Consider the following 25,423-nt stretch of genomic DNA (forward strand, 5'->3'; position numbering starts at 1 on the left):
GAGGTTTGCGTTGTTTGCTGGAACTTTATAGAATAAATCATACAGTAGCTCCATTAAAATCTTCCAGTAGGTGGGAATGAGATGCAAACTTTCCATTGCAATTGATTTGAATCAATTGAGAGAGGAAGAGATGGCTAGCACAACCAAACTTCCTTCCCCTATACTTTCTATTAGTTTTTAACATTTTATTCGTATTGAAGTTAGTAGATGAATTCTTTAAATTTGAAGGGCATTCTTTGGTCCATTTAAAAAAAAAAAATTGAAGCTTAATTTTTGTCAAGAGTGTTTAATTGTCATGTGCCGACAATGGAACAATGAAATTCTTACTTGTTGCAGTACAACAGATCAATAAATACAGTGCTTTTAGATAACATAATAAACAAAACCCAATACATTGGAAACCCCAATATTAGTGCAAAAAGTCCATGGCACAGGAAGATTTTATGAGGGTTGAAGAACACTTGGATCAATATTACTGCAATAAGTAAAAGTAAGCCTATGCCACCACTTGCAATAAAGTGTAACATTTGGAAAGCAGCTTACACTTTTCAAGGCATAGTATTGTGGGCTGTCAGTTGAATATTGAGTCACGGAGTTGGCTTTAGTACATTTACCTAGGTAAATTTTGGAGTTTGGAAATTCAACTGTAAATCAATTTTATGCATTATTATATTCATGTATTATTAATTTATTGACTGCAGACTTTTTAAAATTTGATTTTTGTACACTTAATGTACCAATATAATTGCCACTTGTGACCATTTTCCCCCTTGCATCCTATCTTGGAATCAAGAGAATAATGCACACTATGTGGAGACATAAAAGACTGCAGATGTCGGAATTTTGAGCAAAAAGCAAAGTGAGGGAACAGTGGGTCACGCAGCATATGTGGAGGGAATGAACAGAAGACGTTTCGGATCAGGACTCTTCAGACTGATGGAGTAGTTGGGGTGAAAGCTGAAAAAGAGAGGTGGGGATGGGGCAGATCTTAGCAAATGATGGGGGGGAGATGGATGGTGTTGGTGGACAAAGGCTGGAGGTGGAAAAGAAGCTGAAGGAGGGATATGGGTGGAAGGTGATTGAGGGGGATAAAAGTGAAATGGGGTCTTGGCAATGCCAAGGGTGGGAGATGAGTGTCTAGAGGAGGGAAAGGGAGCAGGATATTGGGAGAAATGTGTGTGCACTGGCTTAGGAAACATAAAAACATAGAAATTAGGTGCAGGAGGAGGCTGTTTGGCCCTTCGAGCCAGCGCCGCCATTCATTGTGATCATGGCTGATCATCCACAATCGGTAACCCGTGCATGCCTTCTCACCATACCCCTTGATTCCGCTAGCCCCTAGAGCTCTATTCAACTCTCTTTTAAATTCCTCCAATGAATTGGCCTCTACTGCCTTCTGTGGCAGAGAATTCCACAAATTCACAACTCTCTGGGTGAAAAAGTTTTTTCTCATCTCAGTTTTAAATGGCTTCCCCTTTATTCTTAGACTGCGGCCCCTGGTTCTGGACTCCCCCAATATATGGAACATTTTTCCTGCGCCTAGCTTGTCCAGTCCTTTTATAATTCTATGCGTTCCTCGGAGGATGGGGAATGACTTGAAATTGGAGACTTCAATGTTCAGATTGTTGGGTTGTGGACTACCCAGGCACAATACAAGGCGCTGTTCTTCCAGTTTGCGTGTGGCCTTGCTCTGGCGATGAAGAGGCCAAGAACAGAAAAGTCAACATGGGAAGGGGAGGTAAAATGATTAGCAACCAGGAGGTGAAATTAATCTGGATGAGAGAGAAAGGAAGCTCTGTTTCAGATTAAAAGGCTCTGCATTCCTAAATTGCTAACGATTTACCTTTAGCATTTAATAGAGTATAATAATTAACTTTACCCTGTGAGATAAAAGTTTTAAAATTTGAAGCTTGAGTTTCATTTTCTGGCCTGATTTTTAAATGTGTTATTGTCTGGTATTTATGTGGATTCATTGGAAATCAAAAGAAATGTATCAGTTCAACATATTGGTGCATTTTTCTTCAGTTTGGTATGTTAAGGTCAATTTTAACCAGAAACCTTGGATGATTAGGGAAACTCCCACTCTGTTAAAGTCCAGATCTGAGGTTTCAAGAATAACCTTCAGTATACTAAAAAGTCAAGTTTGATATTGGTATGACTTTCGGGGCGCTGAGAATTACAGAACAGCTCAGACATCAATCTAGGGAATAGCGTCACAGCTCACAGCTATCCGATTCTTGAACCAATCACCACTTTCACACCCCATTTCTTCAGGAGCTGCCACTTTTACTCAACTCTACCTCATTCAGTTAGTCCATTATTATACATTAATATTTTTCACTCTGTAAACTTGAACTACTCTGCTGTTTTGCACTTGTTTTTATTTTTGTATTTATCTTTACTTTATGTGTACTGTTTACTATGAGGTGTGTGTGAACAAGGAATTTAATTGTATTCTGTGTATGGTATGTTAGACAGTATGCTAATTTGAATCTGCCGTTGCAGATTAAAGATAGACACAAAAAGCTGGAGTAACTCAGCGGGACAGCTCCTGATGTATGGGAAGAGGACTGTTTCCAGGGTCTTGGCATGAACAGTTATTGTCAGAGGGCAGTTATTGTCACTGTACAGCAAGGTCTTAATGGTGAAGGGCCTTGCTTGCAGATGCTGTACAATCCTTCATTTGCTTCAGTGATCGAGCCACCAATGACTTGCAATGTTTCTACTGCTGCTCTACCACAGAGGTTGGTGTGTCCTTCACTTTTGAGTAGCGGTGACATAGGGTGAACAGTTTTCTGTTAGTCCTGTTGAGTTGTTCCATTCCATTGAGAAGCTAAATTGGAGGTTGAGGTTCAATGTTCCAACAAGAAAATTCACAGCAGAAATATGTAACTTTGCATAACACATTGGAACAAATTTATACTATTCTATAATTAAAACTAATGCAACATTCACGCATTCAGCAAGTGACCAGTAATTTTTGATGTCTTGTTCATTCACTTCCTGAACCAGATGATATACTTTCATGTATAAGAAGGAACTGCAGAAGCTGGTTTAAACCAAAGATAGACACAAAAAGCTGGAGTAACTCAGCGGGACAGGCAGCATCTCTGGAGCGAAGGAATGAGTGACGTTTCGAGTCGAGACCCGAATCTGCCTTTGTTAGTCTGACGTCTCTACCCGAAACGTCACCCATTCCTTATCTATCTTTAATCTACTTTCATTCTATGTACATCAATCCTTGTAACTAACTGTTTGAAAGGAATATTAATGCAATGTCAGATGATATCAGTGTAAAGAGAAATAGACTTAATGTTTCATGTTGAAGACCTTTAGTCAAATGCTGGTAGACCTACTGAGTGTTTGTAGTGTTTTCTCTTACTATTTCAGATGTCCCAACATCTGTGGTCTTTAATGTTTTGATTGCTGAGGTCCATCTACTGGTAAGGTAACTGTTTTTAAACAATAGGACACAAAAGGTTGGAGTAACGCAGCAGATCAGGCAGCATCTCCGGAGAACAGAACAGAAGAAAATGTTTCTACATTTTTTAAACAATGCTCTGTGCAAAGTAACTTCAGTTTGTGGTGTATTCTTTTAATGAATTGGGCAAAGTTGGAACGAGAAAACTGATGTCAATTTCTATTATGTTGAAATTCTTGCAAAAAAATTTGCAAAACCTTGTATCTGAATCCATCACAGAGCTTTATTTTTGGTACAGTCAGTACCTGTAATATGTTTGCACAATGCCAGAGACCCGGGATGGGTGGTGTCAGTACAGAATTTGTACATAGGTTAATTGGCTTCTGTAAATTGCCCCTAGTGTGTAGGATGTGAAACTGGGATAACATAGAGTTAGTGTACAGGTGATCATTGGTCGGTGCAGACTCGGTGGGCCAAAGGGCCTGTTTCCATGCTGTAACTCTAATCTAAACTAAAAACCTGATGCTGATTAATTGGGATTTCAGAAATCCTCTTTGTCTGATGAGCCTTGATTCCCTATCAGTACTGAACATAACCTTGCAGTAAGTGTTTGAGGTCACTCCAAATACCTGCTGCAATCTCGCTGGGTGGCAAGAGAAAGCTCCAGTTCAGTGCCCTATGTTGTCATCCATTGTGATATTAATCAGCCTTGACTCGGGTCATGACAATTTAATGGTTAACAAAACCAGTCGTTTATGTGCAATTTCAGTAAAGCACAATTGTGGTTATAGAATGCCTCCACAAACTGAAAGGTATCCTGCAGTGCAATTATGTATATCACCCATTCACAGGTTTGCGCATCGGAAAATACATTTTTTGAGCTGTACACACCACAATGAAGTAGGCAACGTGAGCCACATTGTGTCATGATTTAAGAGAATTCAATTTCATTGGAACATTGGAGCAAGTTTTTCTTATTTTATAGGTGATATTATTTTGTGAGCCATGTTTCCTCACTGTAAATTGTTTTTGAGCAATGATAAGCTGTTTTAATCATTTAAAAAGATATTAATGGAATTTATGTGGTGCTTTTCATGAATGGTAAGATGGATTGTTGCAGGTGAGGAAATGAAATTAAATAATTTTGTTGAAAAGGTATGATGAGTGAAGGTAGGTGATCCCAGTTTCACATCCTACACACTAGGGGCAATTTACAGAAGCCAATTAACCTATGTACAAATTCTAGGTGATTTTTATGGGAAGTAGCAACATTTATTTGGCAGAAAATAGTTGTGACATTTTCTGTAGCATTCGATGAATGCTGGATGTTGGACATACTGTCGTTCGTCTTCTCTCATGATATCGCTCCCCATCCGCCATAAGAACCTGGACTTTGTAATGAAGCATAAATGATCATCATTTTTTTTTTTTTTTTGTCTAACTGTAGTCCTGTAAGTCTGTGTCCAAGATGGCTGCCGTGAAGGGAGAGTGGACGCTGGCACGAATTGGTTGCCGCTGCTCTCTCTTCACACTGTGTTTTTGATTTTCTGTTTTTGGATTGAATTCTGTTTTTAATTTGTGTCATTGTGATGTCTTTAATTACTTGTTTTACTCCGATTATATGTTTTAATTTCGATTACTATGTAAGGTGTCCTTGAGATTTTGTATGAAAGGCGCCCATTAAATATAAAATTTATTATTATTATTATCATTGTCATGGTTAACTGGGTAAAGAAACATAAGTACCTGTATTGTAATTATGAATTTTTAATCCAGACCTTTTTATTTTGCATTTAAACAAAAGCTCTGAACAGTCTTGGATGTCCACCATATAATAGAATAAACTAGATTTTTTTTTTTAAAGTGGTCCTTGTGGAGAAATGAAGTAAAGTTAAGTTTGCAGAATGGTGTATTTGGATTTGGCTGTAAATACAGCAAATGATTGGGTAGCTTAGAGAATTCATAATAAAAAGAACTTGAGTTGTTTGGTGATTGAGCTGGTTCCCCCGAAAATGTGCCATTCATAAAGTTGCTCTAATTAAAGAGACACCTGCCATGCAAGCTGTTTTTGAACAAATCGTCATTTAATTTGTAGAAGCAGAATTAATGCCTTTTCCCCCTTTGTAGAACTCCATTAACCGTAACAGTTTACAGTCAAAATAGTCTTGTGAAATCAGTTCTTGGGTAGGTTTGATACCAGGATTGCTTTGGAAGGTAAACCACTATAATATTTGATGCTGAGGAAATATATAACGTATGTTCACAATCAGGTGCACACACAAGGTTGCAGAAAATAGATTCTTTAAAAAAAGCAGGATTCTTGTACCTGAAGAAAATATACTTTCTGTACCAAGCAGGAAATATAACGAATTATGCTTTGTACCAAGAAAGGCATTTCCATGTTTTGTCAAATGTATTTAATATATCTTGGCATGGGAGCCTGGTGTCAGCAATTATTAATGGGTTTAGTCATCAGATTTAAAGCTGAAATTTAATGTTTATTTGTACATTTCATGATAAAATATTTCCTGGGATTTCTACAAATATCATCTGAATCAAATATTAAATCATCTTTTGAAAAATGCTGTCTCTGCCATGGTCCTGAATGCAATATAACAAATTATGGTAGCTCATACGCTATAATCCAAATTTACTGTTGAAACAAAATAAACCAGCTTTCATGCTGGAGAATACTGACGATTAATATTCTGGTGAAGCAATTAGATGGATTTGGTAAGTTTTTACATGAAAATGGAACTAATATGTGCCTTTTAATGTTATATGCACTGTTGAATGCAATGTAATTGCAGATGCAAAGTGAATTGATTTCATCCAAGTCTTCTATCTATACATTGAAGCAAAATCAGTCCAGTGATTTCAATTATGCTGGAATTATCACATTGGAATTCAGATACTTTTGATCCCTTGTAATGGCAAGTTTGCAAATGTCAAACATCAAAAAAAAAGATTGAATCATTACAATGGTGCCAAAATATTTCCAGTAATTGTGAAGCTTTCAAATTTCATTCAACAGGAAGTTTATTTTCAGCTCCCCTAACTAACAATAGAAATCTGTCATGTGATTCAGACAATGGTTCTGTTCAGTTGAGCTTATGGGACTTGATATTACAATCCCCACTATAATTGGCACCTCCTTACTATCTTGAGTGGGGGTAGGGGTAAAAACTTCATTGGTGTCATCAGGTGGAAGTTGCTCTGAACCAATCTTCAAATTGTTCTGACTGAAGATATGTGGCTTCCACTTTGGGAATGATGTATTTGTGGTGCATGCAGTATAAATGTAGTTTAAAGCTGCTGTAAAGGGGTGGAGGCAAGGCTTAATTATAGTCGGTACACTGACTGGTAATGCCTATTATTTTGACAGCAGTTTTGGAGCACATGCTTCTTTATAGTTATAAATGTCAGTAAAAATGGGCTCATAACATCCTCTGTGTTTGCATTTGCTTAGAGTTCTCTTTTTCCACTCAGTAGTCATTTTACTTGCTGCTGTAACATTTGTTGGCTGTTTTGAACCAATGGTGCAGTACATAGCGGCATAATAGATTAGTAGGTGAAACATTTGTATATAGTAAAGGGGGTGAATGGTCTGCATTAGAAATGTTAAAATTATGTTTAAAAGGATTTTTTTTCTTCTGAAAGTGGAGGGTGAAATGGTCTTATGGACAACTAGGTCAGCTTTGAAAAAGTGAGTCACTACTGCTGAAGTGAGAGATCTTTCAGACAGTATTAAGCATGGATCATAGAGTACAGTGAGAAGAGTTATGTAAGAAATGACTCAAAAGAATCTGGAAACTATTAACTTGTGTTGTGAGTGCAATACTAAACCATAAAGAGGACTTTCTCAACAACAGCATGGCCTTACTGCAATTAAATTTTTTTTTTTTTAGTTTTAGAGACACAGTGGGGAAACAAGCCCAGTGGTCAATCAAATCCGGGCCGACCACGAACATCCATATACTAGTTCTATCCTACACGCTCGGGCCAATTTACAGAAGTCAATTAACCTACAAATCTGCAAGTGTTTGGAATGTGGGAGGAAACTGGAGCTCCTGAGGATTCAGCCTAAATGCCCGCTCTTCTGTTCATTAAGATTATAGCTTGTTTTGTGACCAACATCTGCAGTATCTTGCTTTACTTCTTGGAATGTTGAAAGATTAGTTTGCACCATGCAAAAAAAAAATTGCACCTCAGCTTGGAGCTGAATACTGCCAGGGTGTTTGCACACAGTGAGATGCTGGCAGGAAATATGTGTTCTCAATTGAATGCAACTCATGAAGAGTGCCTTGCCATTTATTGGGAAATGAGAACATTTGAAATAGAAGCTTCTTTTCCAGCTGTAAGATTCAATAAAATCATTGCCAATCTTTTTTAGTAAAATTTTCCTGCACGAAACCTATGATAGGAATTGTCTTTGGTCAAATCTATTCCATTGTACCGAAAGTGCGCACAACATGACTGATTACATTTTGTCCAACCTCCCTACCTCAGTAATTCCATTTTTATTTAAGAGTTCAGTCGTATTTGTAGCCTGCAAACCTCAAAAGTAATTTGCAGAAAAATAGTCATGACAAAAATTGTTCCCATAGTTAGCACAAAGCTCTTGAATAATGCTTTTGCAATTTTTCTCCAGCCTGATCCAGGGTTTGAAGTACAGCGCCCTCCATAGTGTTTGGGACAAAGACCCATCATTTATTTATTTGCCTCTGTACTCCTCAATTTGAGATTTGTAATATAAAAAATCACATGTGGTTAAAGTGCACATTGTCAGATTTTATTAAAGGGTATGTTTATACATTTTGGTTTCACCATGTAGAAATTACAGTTGTGTTTATACATAGTCCCCCCATTTCAGGGCACCATAATGTTTGGGACACGTGGCTTCACAGGTGTTTGTAATTGCTCAGGTGTGTTTAATTGCCTCATTCATGCAGGTATAAGAGAGCTCTCAGCACCTAGTCTTTCCTTCCAGTCTTCCCATCACATTTGGAAACTTTTATTGCTGTTTATCAACATGAGGACCAAAGTTGTGCCAATGAAAATCAAAGAAGCTATTATGAGACTGAGAAACAAGAATACAACTGTTGGAGATATCAGCCAAACCTTAGGCTTACCAAAATCAACTGTTTGGAACATCATTAAGAAGAAAGAGCGCACTGGTGAGCTTACTAATCGCAAAGGGACTGGCAGACCAAGGAAGACCTCCACAGCTGATGATAGAAGAATTCTCTCTATAATAAAGAAAAATCCCCAAACACCTGTCCGACAGATCAGAAACACTCTTCAGGAGTCAGGTGTGGATTTGTTAATGACCACTGTCTGCAGAAGACTTCATGAACATAAATACAAAGGCTACACTGCAAGGTTACAGTTTGTCAAGAAGTACTCAAGAGCAACCACAGTCTGGAAAATGGTCTTGTCGACAGATAAGACAAAGATTAACTTAAATCAGAGTGATGGCAAGAGCAAAGTATGGAGGAGAGAAGGAACTGCCCAAGATTCAAAGCGTTCCACTTCATCTGTGAAACACGGTGGTGGGGATGTTATGGCCTGGGCATGTATGGCTGTTGAAGGTATTGGCTCACTTATCTTCATTGATGATACAACTGCTGATGGCAGCAGCATAATGAATTCTGAAGTGGATAGACACATCCTATCTGCTCAAGTTCAAACAAATGCCTCAAAACTCATGGCCGGCAATTCATTCTACAGCAAGACAATGATCCCAAACATACTGCTACAGCAACAAAGGAGTTTTTCAAAGCAATCATTTCCCACTGAGAGTAGGGAAGATTCAAACTTCCCACTGAGAGTAGGGAAGATTCAAACAAGGGGACATGACTTGAGAATTAAGGGACTGAAGTTTAGGGGTAACATGAGGGGGAACTTCTTTACTCAGAGAGTGGTAGCTGTGTGGAATGAGCTTCCAGTGAAGGTGGTGGAGGCAGGTTCGTTTTTATCATTTAAAAATAAATTGGATAGTTATATGGATGGGAAAGGAATGGAGGGTTATGGTCTGAGCGCAGGTATATGGGACTAGGGGAGATTATGTGTTCGGCACGGACTAGAAGGGTCGAGATGGCCTGTTTCCATGCTGTAATTGTTATATTGTCAATTCTTGAGTGGCCAAGTCAATCACCTGATCTGAACCCAATTGAGCATGCCTTTTATATGCTGAAGAGAAAACTGAAAGGGGATTAGCCCCCAAAACAAGCATAAGCTAAAGATGGCTGCAATACAGGCCTGTCAAAATATCACCAGAGAAGACACCCAACATCTGGTGATGTCCATGAATCACAGACTTCAAGCAGTCATAGCATGCAAAGGAAATGCAACAAAATACTAAACATGACTACTTTCATTTACATGACATTGCTGTGTCTCAAATATTATGGTGCCATGAAATGGGGAGACTATGTATAAACACTTGGTGAAACCAAAATGTATAAAAATGACCTTTATTAAAATCTGACAGTGCACTTTAACCACATGTGATTTTTTTTTTTTTCCCTATTATAAATCTCAAATTGTGGAGTACAGAGGCAAATAAATAAATGATGGGTCTTTGTCCCAAATATTATGGAGGGTGCGGGTGCTGTACATACTGGTTTGAATTTGCCATGCATGATCAAAGTCATTTTAATTATGTCATAGAACATGGAAACAGGCTTTTAAGCCCAACTCGTCCATGCCCCATCTAAATTAGTTCTGTTTGTCCCATGCCCCCCTAAACTTTTGCAATCCATGTACCTGTCCAAATGTCTTTTAAATGTTATACCTGCCTTGACTATTTCCTCTGACAAATATTAATTAATTGAGCTGAGTAATTAGGTTTAACAAAATGTTTTATACTTTTCATTTGTGCTGCAAGTTCGGGTAACTTTGTTACATTAGACAAACTTTCAACTAAAATTATTTTCCAGCCTACTTGTGCAAGCCCGAAGACAACATTTATGGTATTGACTTCACACGGTTTAAGATTCGAGATATGGAAACTGGGACCGTTTTGTTTGAAATTGCCAAGCCACCATCCTCTGGTATGTAACACACGTGAGAGCGCTCCTACAATCTTTAAAGCCAAAAGATTGTTGATAGCTTTCTTTCATGTAATTCACTATTTGAGTTTGATGGTGCCAGTTTTGATAGTGATAGTTTTATTCATTGTTTGCATGATGTGTCTATCCACCTTTACATACATGGCACTTTTGGCTTCAGTGCATTTGACATTTTGATGAAAGTTTTTATGTTCTACTTTGCCAAATTGATGGTGAAAAATAAATATAACAAAACTGTTTGGAAATTGGTAGCAATCCGATTGCTGTAATATATGCTTTGAATTTTGGATCTTATTTAAATATGTAAATATAATCACTTCATGTCCAGTTTTTCTCCTTCAATATACTTATGTTTTAGTATTTTAGTACAGGTATTTTCAATCTTAATGTTTAAATTTTTTCCCACCTCTTCCTAGTTTCTGCTAGTTTATAAGCGATAAGATGTGCCCAATAGCATTCAAAAGATTAAATAATCTCATACTTCCTTGGATCAAACTCCATCTGCCATTTCTCCATTCATTTCTGCAGCTAATCTATATACTGCTGTATACTTTGGCAGCGTTCCTCATAGTCCAAGACCCCAGTGATCTTGGTGTCATCTGCAAACTTACCAGCCAACCTGTGTACGTTTACATCCAAGTCATTTTTATATGTATCATGAACAGCAGAAGTCCCAGCACAGTGATGTCAGGACTGTAAAATTGCTGCAGTGTGGAAACGTCTGATCGTTTGCTATTTTCTTTTCAAGGGTGACGTAGATGTGTTTTAAAAACAAATTGAGGGATCAAGATCAAATAAATACGAACTACCAGTTTTCCATAGATATACACACAGCCCATATCAGCTCTAGTTTCTAATGTTTAAGACATGTTTATTACAATGATGGATTATATATTACTAGGGAGCATAGTTTTTAAATTATTTGTAGAAAGAATATTAGGAAGGGAATAATTCTTAGAGGGTGGCGTAGGAGTTTGGAACTCTCTGACTTGAAGGGTTTTTAGTGCAGATGTCCTCATTACATTTGAAAGATAAGTGGATATGTATTTGAAGTGTTGAGAATTGAAGCGATATGGACTAAGCGTTTCTCTTGAAGAATGAGGTGAGGAAGCTTTACCTTACACCAGAGTGGATGTAGTTGTTTAAATGGCCTCATTCTGTGTTATACGTCTTACATGAATCAATGGTAATAAGATTTAAGTGATGTGACACTGTTAAATAAAACCGAGAAATGCAGTATAACACTGTGTAAGGCTGCAGCCATGGAATAGGGCAAGAGTTTAAGTGTTGGTTGATGACCTTTCATCTGTTCTGGTGAGAGGTCAGTGACCTGAAATTTTGATTATGGGAATAGGGCAGGAAAGTGGAATCATGTCCAGCCATTAATCCCACCATGAACTGACAGAATGTTGGAGCAGATTCAACGGGCTACACACAGCCTATACCAGTTCCAATTTTTAATGTTTAAACAGACTATTACGAAGACGGATTATATATTTCTAGGAATAAAGTGCCTAAATTAGAACATGGGTGAAATTTAATTTGATTGTGAGGCTGATTATTGGAGAGTAATCTTGGGTTATTTGGAAATGATACAAGTTTAATGTTAAATTTGCTCCAAATGGGCTGATCTCCCTTAGGGGTGTGGAGACTTGCATACAATTAAAACAATTTGCTCTCAACATGTGTTTTTAAATTTTATAGAGGGTGGTGGCGAGAAAAGCTCTGATTACATCTTGCTGAAGTAAATATGCATACATTTCCAATGAAGACATAGTTGATTTTTACCCATCTCAGTCGCATCCTTGCTCTCAAATATTTGTTTTCAAATGTCACGCAATAGCCATCCACATTGGCAATGGAAAGTTTTTATAATCTGTAAAACTAATCTCTTAGAAAATTTGTAGGAAAAGCAAATGTTCTACTGCTCTGTGGCAATAAATGAAACTCAATTCAGTAAATAAAGTAACTCTTGATCTGGTATCACAATAAAACCACAAAAGCTTACTTTCAGATGGGATAATTTTCTTTGGTCATCTTATTGTAGATTACAGTCATTATTTGATTGTTACAAATCAATCAATTTGTTGTCTGGCAAAGCACCATCACTATTTCGTTGAGACAACTGGAATCAGTTATTAATATGACCAGGGCATATTTTTTTGTTTTTAATTAGCACGTTAATATTTGCAGGGAAAATGGCAAAAACAAATTATTCTTCATTTTGCAATTATGGATAAGTGTTCATGCATTTCTGAAATAGTACTTAAAAATCAATGAAGGGAAAATGACGACTACGGGTCCACCACCGATTTTCTGTCAATTGGTGGTCCGGCACTTCCTTTAATTAGGAGAGCGCACTTGAAATTCCCACCACTGCCAGACTTGTTCATTGGGCGACCACAGATGACATTGCACGTGACGTGCGCTCTTTCACGTATACCTGTAAATGAGTTTACAGACATGCCGCCTCCGTATCGAAAGAGTTAATTGTTTTTAATTATTATAATTATATACGTTTCTAGCAGTTCATGGTGCTTTAGAGACATGGGGGGGGGGGGGGGGGATATAATTAGTGGGTTAGAATATTGTTGAAGTATTATTATGTGACCGTTGATCCGGCAAGACAGATAATCAGGCACGGGTCAGGAACAAAGGGTGCTGGAAAATCAGTGGCCTACTTGTATCGCATTGTAATTTGTCATAATCAGTTTGTCATAGATTTTTTTTTTAAATTTGCAGCAGGGCGTTTACAAAATGTTACTGTACTTTATGAATTTCAAATTTACTTTGTCAGAGCTGGAAGATGAGGACGATGAAAATGGCGGAACGGATTCTAGTTCTGGACGGTTTGTTCGTTACCAGTTCACTCCTGCCTTCTTGAGACTGAGAACAGTTGGTGCAACGTGAGTTGTTCACTTTTTTTTGCACACTTAAGATTGAGTCAGAATTACTTGTGGCATATGCATACAGTTGTGTTTGGACTGTTTGCAGCGTGATATCAGCGAGTAGGGAAAATATCCAGCACCATCTTGGAGTACGTGTATTCCTTTTCCAGCCTATTGTTGAGAGATGGAAAAGCATACTTCACCCACCTTGCCTTCTTACACAGCTAAAGTAGATTTGGCAGAAGAGTTGACCTCACAATCCTGACTATGGAAGATAATATATATTGTCATGCTCAGTGCTGCCTTTAAATTGAGGGAATAATTATTCTACTGAATGGAACTGCTGCAATGCTTAATGGAATAGGTTTAAAACAGAACTGGAAGCTCAGAATTGGACCCTGTGGACAAAATTGTTTTCCACACCGATTGGTAATGTGTGGCATATCCATTATTCTGTCATCATCCACAAACCTTGGGACTAGTTTTATTTCAATGGGGAGTGCAAAGGGATGTGCAGTGTACAACAGTAAGTGAAGCTAAAACTGAGCTGCAAAACTGATGAGAGCTGCACCATGAGTTACAGGTATGCTAAAACACGTTTCAGACAACGATGAAATAGCTCTCAATCAATTGCATCTAGGTTTTGTAGTCCAGCCACTGCCAGTTCAAATCTGTTTGCAGCAAACTTAAGCCATTGGTGACATTGCTTTCCCCCTTTTAACAGAGCCGCACCATTTTAGTTCATATCACCTTTACACCAATCCCTTCTGCCAAAATACATCGCCTCATTTGCCATGTTCCTGGCTGCTCTACCAGCTTTTGCGTTCTGTTGCAGTTTATTTGTATCATCTTTCCCTCTGTTTGCTATCATCGGACATTTGAAATGTCATTCTGTATGCCCAAAACAGACTCACTAACCATTGGGGAACACCACTGCCTTCCATCCTCCAATTTGTAAAAAAACAACCATTTATCATGGTCTGAAAATCAAAAAAAGATTGCAAATGCTGGAAATCTAAAATAATAAAACAAATTGGCTGAGTTTATTCAGTTTTGCAATATAGGCATTGATGGCAAGGTCCTCGTGTATATCCTATCCCTAATTGTCCCAGACAAAGTCGTGGTGAGTTTCTTCTGGTGTAGCTAGTTTGGGAGGTGGGAACTGCCAGAGGTTTATTACTGCCACTTGTACCGAGTTACAGAGAAGTGCTTTGTTTTGCAAGCTATCCAAACAGATCACATAGTACTGTACATAAATACAAGATGAGAGATGTCAATGTCATGTTTGAAGATTGAAAGATAGTGATATATACACAATGCTAATCATAGATTCTACCGTTAAATATTTAATCAAAGCTGTTTATCTCTTCTCTCAAGTGTTGCATAGAATTCATAATTAAATCTGACTGATGTTCATTAAACAAGCCTTGCACATCTTTGCCAAAAGCTTTCCTTTATTCAAATATTATTTATGGAGATCAAGGATAATGCCCATCTTCTCCACTAACAACATCAAACCCCTCTTCTCTGCCTGCCAGGAGCACAATGTGTTATTTATGCTTAAAGTTGTTCAAATTGCTGTTTCTGGGGGTACTTGAAGTTATTTTGGTCCACCTGATTCTCAGAATATGCATTCAATATTAAAAAGTCTTTAATTTCAAAATATAGTATAATTTGTAGCAGTCACATTAAAACTTAATCTTGATTAAATCAAGGGTGATGCTTTGTGATTTTATTGCTCCTGTGCAGCATATTGGTACTCAATTAAGAAGCATTCTGATTAGTAAGTCAGAGAGTGATACAGTGTGAAAACAGCCCCTTCAGCCCAACTCGCCCACACCAGCCAACAATGTCCCAGCTACACTAGTCCCACTTGCCTGCGCTTGGTCCATATCCCTCCAAACCTGTCTAATCCATGTATCTGTCTAACTGTTTCTTAAACAATGGGATACTCCCAGCCTCGACTATCTCCCCATGGAAGCTTGTTCCATACACTCACCACCCTTTGTGTAAAAAAGTTACCCCTCGGATTCCTATTAAATCTTTTCCCTTCACCTTGAACCTATGTCCTCTGGTCCTCGATTCTCCTACTCTGGGGAAAAAGACTCTGCATCTACCCGATCTATTCCTCTCATGATTTTATATACCTTTATAAGATCTCCCCTCATCCTCCTGCGCTCCATGGAATAGAGACCCAGCCTACTCAACCTCTCCCTATAGCTCACACCCTCTAGTCCTGGCAACATCCTCGTAAATCTTTTCTGAACCCTTTCAAGCTTGACAATATCTTTCCTATAAAATTGTGCCCAGAACCTAACACAATATTCTAAATCCGGTCTCACAAACGTCTTAAACAACTGCCACATGACCTCCCAACATTTATACTCAATACTCTGACTGTTGAAGGCCAAAGTGCCAAAAGCCTTTTTGACTACTTTATCTACCTGCGATTTGAACTTGAAGGTACCATGCACCTGCACTCTCAGATCCCTCTGTTCTACAACACTCCCCAGAGGCCTACCATTTACTGTGTAGGTCCTGCCCTTGTTCGATGTCCCAAAATTCAACACCTCGCACTTCTCTGTATTAAATTCCATCAACCATTCCTCCGCTCACCTTGTCAATCAATCCAACCACCTTCACTATCTGCAAAACCACTAACTTTGTATCATCAGCAAACTTGCTAATCTTGGCCTGTATGTTGTCATCCAAATCATTGATATAGAAGACAAACAGTAACGGACCCAGCACCAAACCCCGAGGCACACCACTGGTCACAGGCATCCAGTCTGAGAAGCAACCTTCCACCATTACCCCGCTTCCTTCCATGGAGCCAATTTGCTATCCATTCCACTATCTCTCCTTGGATCCCATGCAATCTAAACTTCCAGAGCAGCCGACCATGCGGAACATTGTCGAACGCCAACATCTACAGCTCTGCCCTCATCAACCTTTTTCGTCAAATCTTTTTTTTTAAATGGATTTGTGAGACACGACCTTCCACGTACAAAACCATGCCGACTATCCCTAATCAGCCCTAGCCCATCCAAATGCCTGTATATCCTATCCCGCAGAATATTATCCAGTAACTTACCAACGTCAGATGTTAAGCTCACCGGCCTATAGCTCCCAGCATTTTACCTGCAGCCCTTCTTGAAAAGAGGTACAACATTTTCCGCCCTCCAGTCTTCCGGCACTTCTTCTGTATTTAAGGACGACTCGTAAATTTCAACCAAGGCTCCCTCAATTTCCTCTCTAGTGATTCACAATGTCCTCGTATATATCAGATCATGCCCTGGAGACTTAACTACCTTCAAACACGACAATACCTTCATTACTTCTATGACAGTAACCCTGACTGCTCTCAAGACGCTTCCAGTGACTGCTATAATTTCATCCATCCTACTGTCTTTCTCCTCGGTAGATACAAAGGAGAAATACTCATTTTGGACTTTGCCCATCTCCCGTGGCTCCACACAGAGGTGACCACTTTGATTCTTGAGAGGTCCCACAATCTCTCTAGTTACCCTTATGTAGTCATAAAATTTTGGGGATTGTCCGTAATGCTACCAACCAGAGCGATCTCCTGGCCCCTTTTTGCCCTTCTGATTTCCTTTTTTAGTTTACTCCTTAGTTCCTGAAGCTTGGCCAGGAATGCACTTGATCCCAGCTGCCTATACCTATCCCATGCATCCTCCTTGTTTTTGACTAACATCTCAATTTCCCTCGTCAGCCAAGCTTCCTCACGTTTGCCTGCTTTTCCCTTAACTTAAACAGGGACGAACACATCCTGAGCTTTCTTCAGTACACTTTTAAAAACATCCCACTTGGCCGATGTTCCTTTCCCCTCTAATAACATGCTCCAGTCAACTTGAGCGAGATCTTCTCTCATACCCTCAAAGTTGGCCTTACCCAGTTGAGCATTTTAAACACGTGGACCTTCTCTGTCCCTATCCGTAACTATCTTAAACCTAATCGAACTGTGGTCACTGGTCCCTAAAGGATCCTCCACACACCCTTCATTAACTTGCCCGTCCCAATTTGCCAATACTAGATCCAGCATTGCCCTCTCGCGTGTGGGGGCCTCCACGTACTGCTTAAGAAAACTCTCCTGAGCACTTCTGAGGAATTGCACCCCATCTGAACCCTTTACGCTATGATTTTCCCAGTCTATATTGAGAAAGTTAAAATCTCCAACTACAACAACCTTATTTGACCTGCAGCTGTCTGCAATCCCCCCCCGGCACATTTGTTCTTCTAATTCCCGTTGACTATTCGGGGGTCTGTAGTACACCAACAAGGTGATCATCCCTTTCTTGTTCCTCAGCTCCACCCATATAGCCTCACTGGCCAAACCATCCATAATGTCACCTCTGAACACAGCCGTGACATTCTCCTTAACCAACAATGCAACCCCCCTCCTCCTTTTTCCACACCCATGTCTCTCCAGAAGCTCCTGTACCCCAGATTTATTATAATTGTATTGAAAAATCTATTTGTGATCAAAACAGTATTGTTTACATGCGTGTAGTTACTGTTTCATTTTAGCTTTCTACAAAGTTCTTGCATTCCTTATGTATTTTTTTTGCCTTTTCCTTTTTCACAGGGTAGAATTTACTGTTGGGGATAAGGCTGTGAATAGCTTCAGAATGATTGAAAGACATTACTTCAGGGAGAAGCTGTTGAAGAGTTTCGATTTTGACTTTGGATTCTGTATTCCTAACAGCAGAAACACATGCGAGCACATATATGAATTCCCTCAACTTTCTGAAGAAATCAGTATGTATTCCTAGTTTCTAAAAACCTTTGCAACTTTGCAACTTTTACCTGTGTTTTATAGAAAACATTTAAATATCGGGTGTCTGTTTAAAAAAGTTATGATGTGGGTAATTCATCTGTTAGTTTAGTTTAGTTCAGAGAGACAGTGTGGAAACAGGCCCTTCGGCCCATCAAGTCCGGCGCCGACCAGCGATCCCCACAGCTTAACACTATCCTACACACACGAGGGACAATTTACACATACATCGGGCCAAATTACTTACGAACCTTTATGTCTTTGGAGTGTGGGAGGAAACTGAAGATTTCTGAGAAAACCCACGCGGTCACGGGGAGGACGTACAAAATCCGTACAGACAGCACCCGTAGTCGGGATCGAACCCAGATCTTCGGCGCTGTAAGGCAGCAACTCTACCACTGCACCACCATGCCGCCCTCTTTCATTGAGGCAAGATAACGAATGGTTTGACTCGGTGCCTTTACTAGATTTTTACCTTAAATTTCATCTTCTAATTTGCATTAAGTGTTGTTATGTGATCTTATTCTGACCTTAAATTATGGGGGGAAAAATCTGACATTAATTTTCATCGCAGAACTGTTTTTTAATCTTTAAGTCACGTCATGCTTATTGACATATGCAGCGAGGTACAGGTACAACAGGTCTTGCTTGCAGCAGTATTGCAAGTACATAGACTCAATGACCTGGAATAACTTTTATTATTTCGTAACTTCGATTTGTGAATTTAGTGTATTTGATGCATCAGCGCTTCTGCTGTTCAAGCTTGGTCTACTGTAGATCCACTAGTTAAAATCATGGCTTTCAGACCAATCCCATCAGTCCCATTCCCACTGTAATGTATCCCCTCACGCATGCCCATTTACAACCCGCGCACTATTATTGGTCCATATTTTTTGCACTAGGTGCTCTTAACTGCAGCCAGTTAACCTTTGGGATGTGGAAGAAAACTGGAATACCCAGGGGGAAAGCCAAGGGGGGACAGGAGGAAGATACAAATTCCACACACCTCACTGGAGGTCAGAAATTACCTGGGTTGCTGGAGCTATGGGAACAGTGTAGTGCTACCCTGCAGCCCAAAATGGCAATAAGGTGCAGAGACAATGGATGGATCCTGGATTCTCTGTAGCAGAATGCTAATAAGAGGACAAAATACCCTTTTTTTAATTATACAATAAGTATTTGCTTTCTAAATAGTTCAAAATATTATTATTTTCATTTGGGGGTTTAATGTATTCAATGAACTTTTATTACGTTGCTAATGTGTGCGTTCTCTTTCTTTGCAGTTCAAGAGATGGTGGACAATCCTTATGAGTCACGATCCGACAGTTTTTACTTTGTTGATGGCAAGTTGATCATGCACAACAAGGCTGATTATGCATATAATGGAGGACAGTAGTGAATCTGCAAAATGTATATTTCAGCAGCGACACCTCCCATTCAGTTTGTTTGCACTGATAATGAAGAGGTTGGCTTTTTGGCTGTGTGAATCAATTATCTTTTATCATTTCTATGCATTCTGCACCAGAGGGAATTAATTCAGTTAAGTTTACTAAGATGATTCAGATTTTGATATGGGAATTCCATCCATTGGTGTATATGTAATGTTTCCCATATCTAAAATGAATGCCTAGTTGTGATGAAAGACTCCACATCCGAGAAGAACCTATATTTTTCTGTATTTATCGTAAAAGATTCACGCCACTGAGTTTGAACATGGCCTTGCATTATGTTCAAGAATGGGTGGAAAACTCTAGACGTAGTTTGATTAGAGGTCCAAATAAATTTCCATTTAAACAAAAAATGGTTACAGGCTGCTTAGCCACCTTCTTTCTGTTACAGTGCACATTTTTCTAACAAGAATCCATTTATTTTGTGACCACACTGCAGTTCTTCAAATCTTCCATGGAGCAGTATCGAGGACTGAACTTGAATATTTACATTGAATGTTACATATTTATCACCAGGTGGAGTTTAAGTCTTCTCAAAGAATTAGATGCAAAGACGTTTGCAAAATTGTTTATTTTTACATAGAAAAACATTCTTCACAAAACCTGCTTGTCCTGATTTCTAAATCAGACATTGTATATCATTTTCCTTTAAGGATCTAATCCTTTATGTCCATGAATGGTTTTTCATATTAATTGTTAAATGTGAGTAACAAAGTGAGCACTATTAGAAACTATTTAGAGCATTACTGAGCAATATAGTTTTGTGATAGTCCAAACTATTGTGGGCCACCAAAGGTTTGTGGATTTATTTAATTTTCTTACTTGCCACATCAGTTATCAATCCTCAACAGGAAGAAAATGATTTTCGTGCATGTGCTATATGAAAGTCAATATCTCAATCCAAGATTAACCTTTGAAGTTTCAAAACAGATATAATAGTATTTATTAGCTTCATTAATTTCCTTTATCACTTGCAAATCTCTCTTCTAATTCCGTGAGGTTCTGTACCGTAGTTCACAACTCAGAAAAGTTGGTTATAAGGGATACAAGAAAATGGTCAAAATGTGCTAAGATGTACTTATTTTAGCCTATGACTGATTTCCATACAATTCCATTGACATGACTTGAATGTATTTACCAATGTTGTAAGTGATTTATATTAAAGGCACAATTTAGATAAAACTTAAATAATTTCATATTTCTTAGTGTCTGTCTGCTTTAAATTAAAAGAACTGTTAAAGCTATCTTTGGCACACCAAGCATAGTTTTTATATTTTTAACATATCTGCCTGAAACTTGAGGCCCATTTGTTAATTTTAGTTTGCATCTTATAACAATACAACCTGATTAAAGCTAAATATGTCATGCTTTAGCTTGCAGTGAGAAGCAACTGAGAGTTCTAAACCTATGGGTTATTAGAACTAATTGCAGAAATTTAAGATATTCCACTTCTGATTTAAATTTCAGACTGCAAGTGCCAGAAACGTCTAGTATAAGTATCTATGCAGTGATATCATTCTGAATGGAGCAGAATTTTATATTTCTCCAATTTACAGTAATAGAAGAAAGAGGCTGTTTGGGGCTATTTTGAATGCCAGTTGAGTCCGAGTGATGCTCATCTTAGTTCACATGTAGAGTTGCTTGCATTTGTTCTGTGAACAATTTAAAAAAAAGTTTAGATAATCCCTAGTCATTGTGGGCTTTGTTAAATGTAGTGGGGTGGTTGTTTCACACTTGGTTAAACTTAAAATGTGAATCTCTGAACATGTTAGTGCGATATTCCTGTCAGTATTTCGACCCGAAACGTCGCCAATTCCTTCTCTCCATAGATGCTGCCTCACCCGGTGAGTTTGTCCAGCATTTTGTGTCTACCCAGTATTTTCACCAGTCAGATTTCATTTGCATTTTAAATAGGCAATTTTACCATCAGGTCATTGAATAGTTAAGGTACAGATGGGGTGGGGCAATGTTAATCATTTCTAGGTAATTTCAAAATATTTCAATTTCAAAAATGAAAACTGATATTATTGGAGATGTTGACATTAAGAACTTTCTCTGTGTGATTTAATGCTATCAATGGTTTTATGTTATCATTTTACACCATTGCATTTTGCTAATTTTCCTGAGACTTCCTGATACTTGGAAGCCAGAAGTGCATTGATATTGTTGGTACTTGCTTTTTCTGTAAGCACAGCAGGAATCACAATGGTTGATGTCCCTTGAAGATAAATACAAGTTCAATTAGATATTTTAGTAGTTTGGGACCACTGATCTTGGCAAATAAGTTACAAAATTTAAATTTGTAACCATTAAAACATTTTTTCCCCCCAATCAGCCACATATTTCCATCTTTCTGTTGCTGACTTTTCTACATACTGTTCAACAAAAGAAAATCCCAAGAGATTTACCCTACACCACTAAAAAAACCATAAGAGCTTGAATGTGGATAATTGAAACTTCTGCTGAACCGAGGGTTTGGGGGAATTGCTGTTCTGCATGAAATATTGAAGTTGGCTGGTTGCTGCTTTTTTGAAATTGATGACGGGCTGAAGGAAATAAGTTTATTTTAAAAGACTGGAAATTTTATATTCTCCATTCAATTTGTTCAATAGCTTCTCTAATCTAGGACGGGTTTGAATGTCATGGCTCCTTGTACCGATCTACTTGAGCACCAAATAATAATTCCCATGTGAAACAAATTTTGTGCAGAAGCTTGGAGTTTATTTTGGTTTGATCACACATTTTGTTTAGACAGGTAAGGAAACTTAGAAAATCTTTTCCATAGTTTATCAAGAACATTATTATTGTGTCAGCTGGTGCACTGTGGTAGTTTTGCACCTTTTTATATTTTTTACTGTATACTTCTGATTTCTCATCTACCTCTGGCAAGAACATTTGTGGATATTGCTAGTATTTCTGAGCTGTACCTGGCATTGCCAGAAATCAGCAGGAAATGCATTAGGGGCTTTATTCTTTTTACTTTTGTTTTTTTTGTATAATAAAATTCAATGTGTGTGATTTGGTTGTGTTTCACCTATTTGTCCATGTAATTATTTAACTTTGCGCATATTTACGCAAAATTGAAATGCCACGATCCCTTTATACACAGTCCAGAGTAGCAATTGAGTATCTTCCTTCACCTGATACCTTTTCAGTTGCAATTTTTCATTTGGAAGTATTGGACAGGCTTCCTAAAGGAGTTTTCCTCAGTTTGGAATCTTTTTCTCCATTTTCACTCAATTTTTCCTCCAAATGTAAGCCTGATGCAAATTAATAAACAATTTATGAATATTTCCAATGTGGATGTTGGGTTTTTTGTATTGTTCCACCAAGTTGCTACTACAAATTCTGATTTTTCCATGTTGAGAGACTTGAATTGGTGCCATTTGAGACTTTGTTCCCCATCATGAATTAAGTGGATTCCACACTGGAACAGCTTTTTTTACCCTTTGCGTTCTAATATTGTCTTACAAGTAAGTAAAGGGGGGGGAAATTAAATTCCAGTGTGTTTTTTTTAGCTTGTACTTATGAAATTGTTTCATTGCAAACATATTGTCAGCAGCAATTTAAATTATAACATGAACAGTATTAAGCAGTTTTTTCAGCTGGTGGGAAATGAATGTTATTTTTCTGTGCATATGTTGCCATTAGTTAACAGCATTTGTCTTATTTTCAGAAAGATTAATCTAAACAAAAAAAAATTGTTCTGACAAGAATCGGAAAAGGTATGATCAGCGATGCCGTTGGCGTCATGGAGTAGGCCAGCCACTCTTTTCAAATTATATTAATTTAACATCTGCAGTAAATATAAAATTCAGTGATGGAGGGTTATTATTTTCTATAATTGCATTGGTGTATTGCAATTCTTTGCGATGAATTCGATTAATTGATGAATTGATTTATTCACTTTATCCCAGAACAGTTATATCTGTTCCACAACCATTGCAGTGGAATTTTGTCTTCAACTAAGCATTACAATTCTTTTAATAATAGACCATCAGATAATAGTTTTACTTTACTCTTTAAAGACCTTTGTTACGTTTTCAAGGTGTAATTTCGTTCAGACCGAAAGGTCTGAATGACAATAAAGGATCTATCTATCTAAAAACAACTTAGTGCTTTATTTGTAATAGGAAAGCTATGTAATTTTTACTTTTATGTTGAGAGAGTGGAAATGAGGTGGAGATACTTGCAATGTACTTGGCCCATGAATTTCTTAGAGATTAATATTTCCTAATTCCCTAGTGGATTAATGCCTGCCACTTAATTCTGAATACTTTTTTCTATCTTAAGACAAGATCACAAAAGCCTAGGACAGCTCAGATGTTTTGTTCTACAGGGGACGAAAAAACATTTAACCATGGAAGGAAAATAGTTAAGATTATTTACCACAGATTAAGAAAAGTCATCAAATACATTTAAAATCTTAATCTTTTGATTTGATTTACTTTTCAAGTTGACTTTTCCAAATCAGCTAACCCGCACAGGGAAGATAATTGCATTTAGCATTCCAGTGAAACTAATGAGTTGTACAAGATTTTCGACTTTGCTGCTTCAAAGCTATATTACCAAAGGAGTCAATGCATAAACCAGCAAAAATTAAGTCCACATTAAAAAAAAACACATGATTGCTTTCTTGTCTTTGGAAGACTGAAACTTTGGATAATTTAACCTTCATATGTTGTTTCCTGGCTTCTTTCTGCATGGGTCCGATATTATAATGCAACATGAAATCGGGCCGCCTGTTTTAATATCTATTATATCCACTAAGTTTCAACCGCAATTGACTAGATTTCCAGAGGATAGCTAAATGTGTGCCTGAAATGTCCAGGTGTGACCATTAGCCTATTTGAATTGCAGTTGCATTGTTGACTCTGTATCAATTGGCTTCTGTTTATGGAGGGGTGCAATGCCATATACATGAAGTGGAGCTGTTTCTGTTGGTGATACTTGATTTGTAGGGGTACAAATATCTGCTGTATAATTTCTTCTTCCTTGGCAAGTGGGCATGTGCTGACAGAATATAGATGAGATTTGATACAGCAAGTGAGAGCAGTTAACATTTATTGCTCATTTGTCTGATTCTCTGCAATGAAGTTCAAGCTGTTCAAACTATACATATAAATTGAAAACTTGTTTTTGTTTCCCATGGGCTATTTACACCAAAACTTCACAGAAACTAAAATGTTCATTTGAACAAGTCTCTAAAGCTAAAACTAATTGAGAATGCATGAAAAATAAGGCAGTTTGGAGATGTGCTTGATGTAATGGTTTTCAAAATCTATCCCTAATATGTTTAGTGTTTCACTTGTATCTTAACACTGTTTATTTTTTAATTGTTCCACTGTTTCATCAAAACTTCGCCCATTCCACATTGGTACCAAATTGAACTGGTGATGTGAAATGTATTTTGGGGGCTTTTATGAAGGGTAATAAATGTTGCTGAGTAAATATTATATTTTTGAATGATAATTTGTTTAATATTTTCACAGGAAATGTAAGATGCATAAATTCACATCTGTGAATGCTTTGTAATTGCATTAGAATGTTGAACTGTATTTTGTAACATCGGCATCAGTTTTTTCATGTTTTAAAGTGATAGGTGGCTTGTTTGTATAAAATGTTATTTTGTCACAACAGAATAGTAATAAAGATTTTTCATTTACAACTTTGCATTTGCTAGTTATGTGATAATAGCCAATGGAGATTTCTGACTAAATATAATTCTAATCTAATTTTAGATTAAAAACCATGCAAGTGATATCCCTGACAACTTCTGCAGAAACTTGTATTACCCA

The 25,423-nt window shown here is 37.8% G+C and overlaps 1 protein-coding gene across 1 annotated transcript in view; it reads left to right on the forward strand.

The window, feature by feature from the left end:
- The window catches only part of unc119b (unc-119 lipid binding chaperone B), a 39,872-nt gene extending 16,556 nt beyond the window's left edge, over positions 1–23,316 (forward strand). The window contains exons 2-5 of the mRNA XM_033043670.1: positions 10,363–10,476; positions 13,292–13,400; positions 17,989–18,161; positions 19,461–23,316. Coding sequence (XP_032899561.1) covers positions 10,363–10,476; positions 13,292–13,400; positions 17,989–18,161; positions 19,461–19,573 — 509 coding nt within the window. The 3' untranslated portion in view covers positions 19,574–23,316. The remainder of the gene's footprint in view (positions 1–10,362; positions 10,477–13,291; positions 13,401–17,988; positions 18,162–19,460) is intronic.
- Positions 23,317–25,423: the final 2,107 nt, after the last annotated feature.

The sequence above is a fragment of the Amblyraja radiata genome, chromosome 25 (genome assembly GCF_010909765.2).
Source record: "Amblyraja radiata isolate CabotCenter1 chromosome 25, sAmbRad1.1.pri, whole genome shotgun sequence".
NCBI lineage: Eukaryota > Metazoa > Chordata > Chondrichthyes > Rajiformes > Rajidae > Amblyraja > Amblyraja radiata.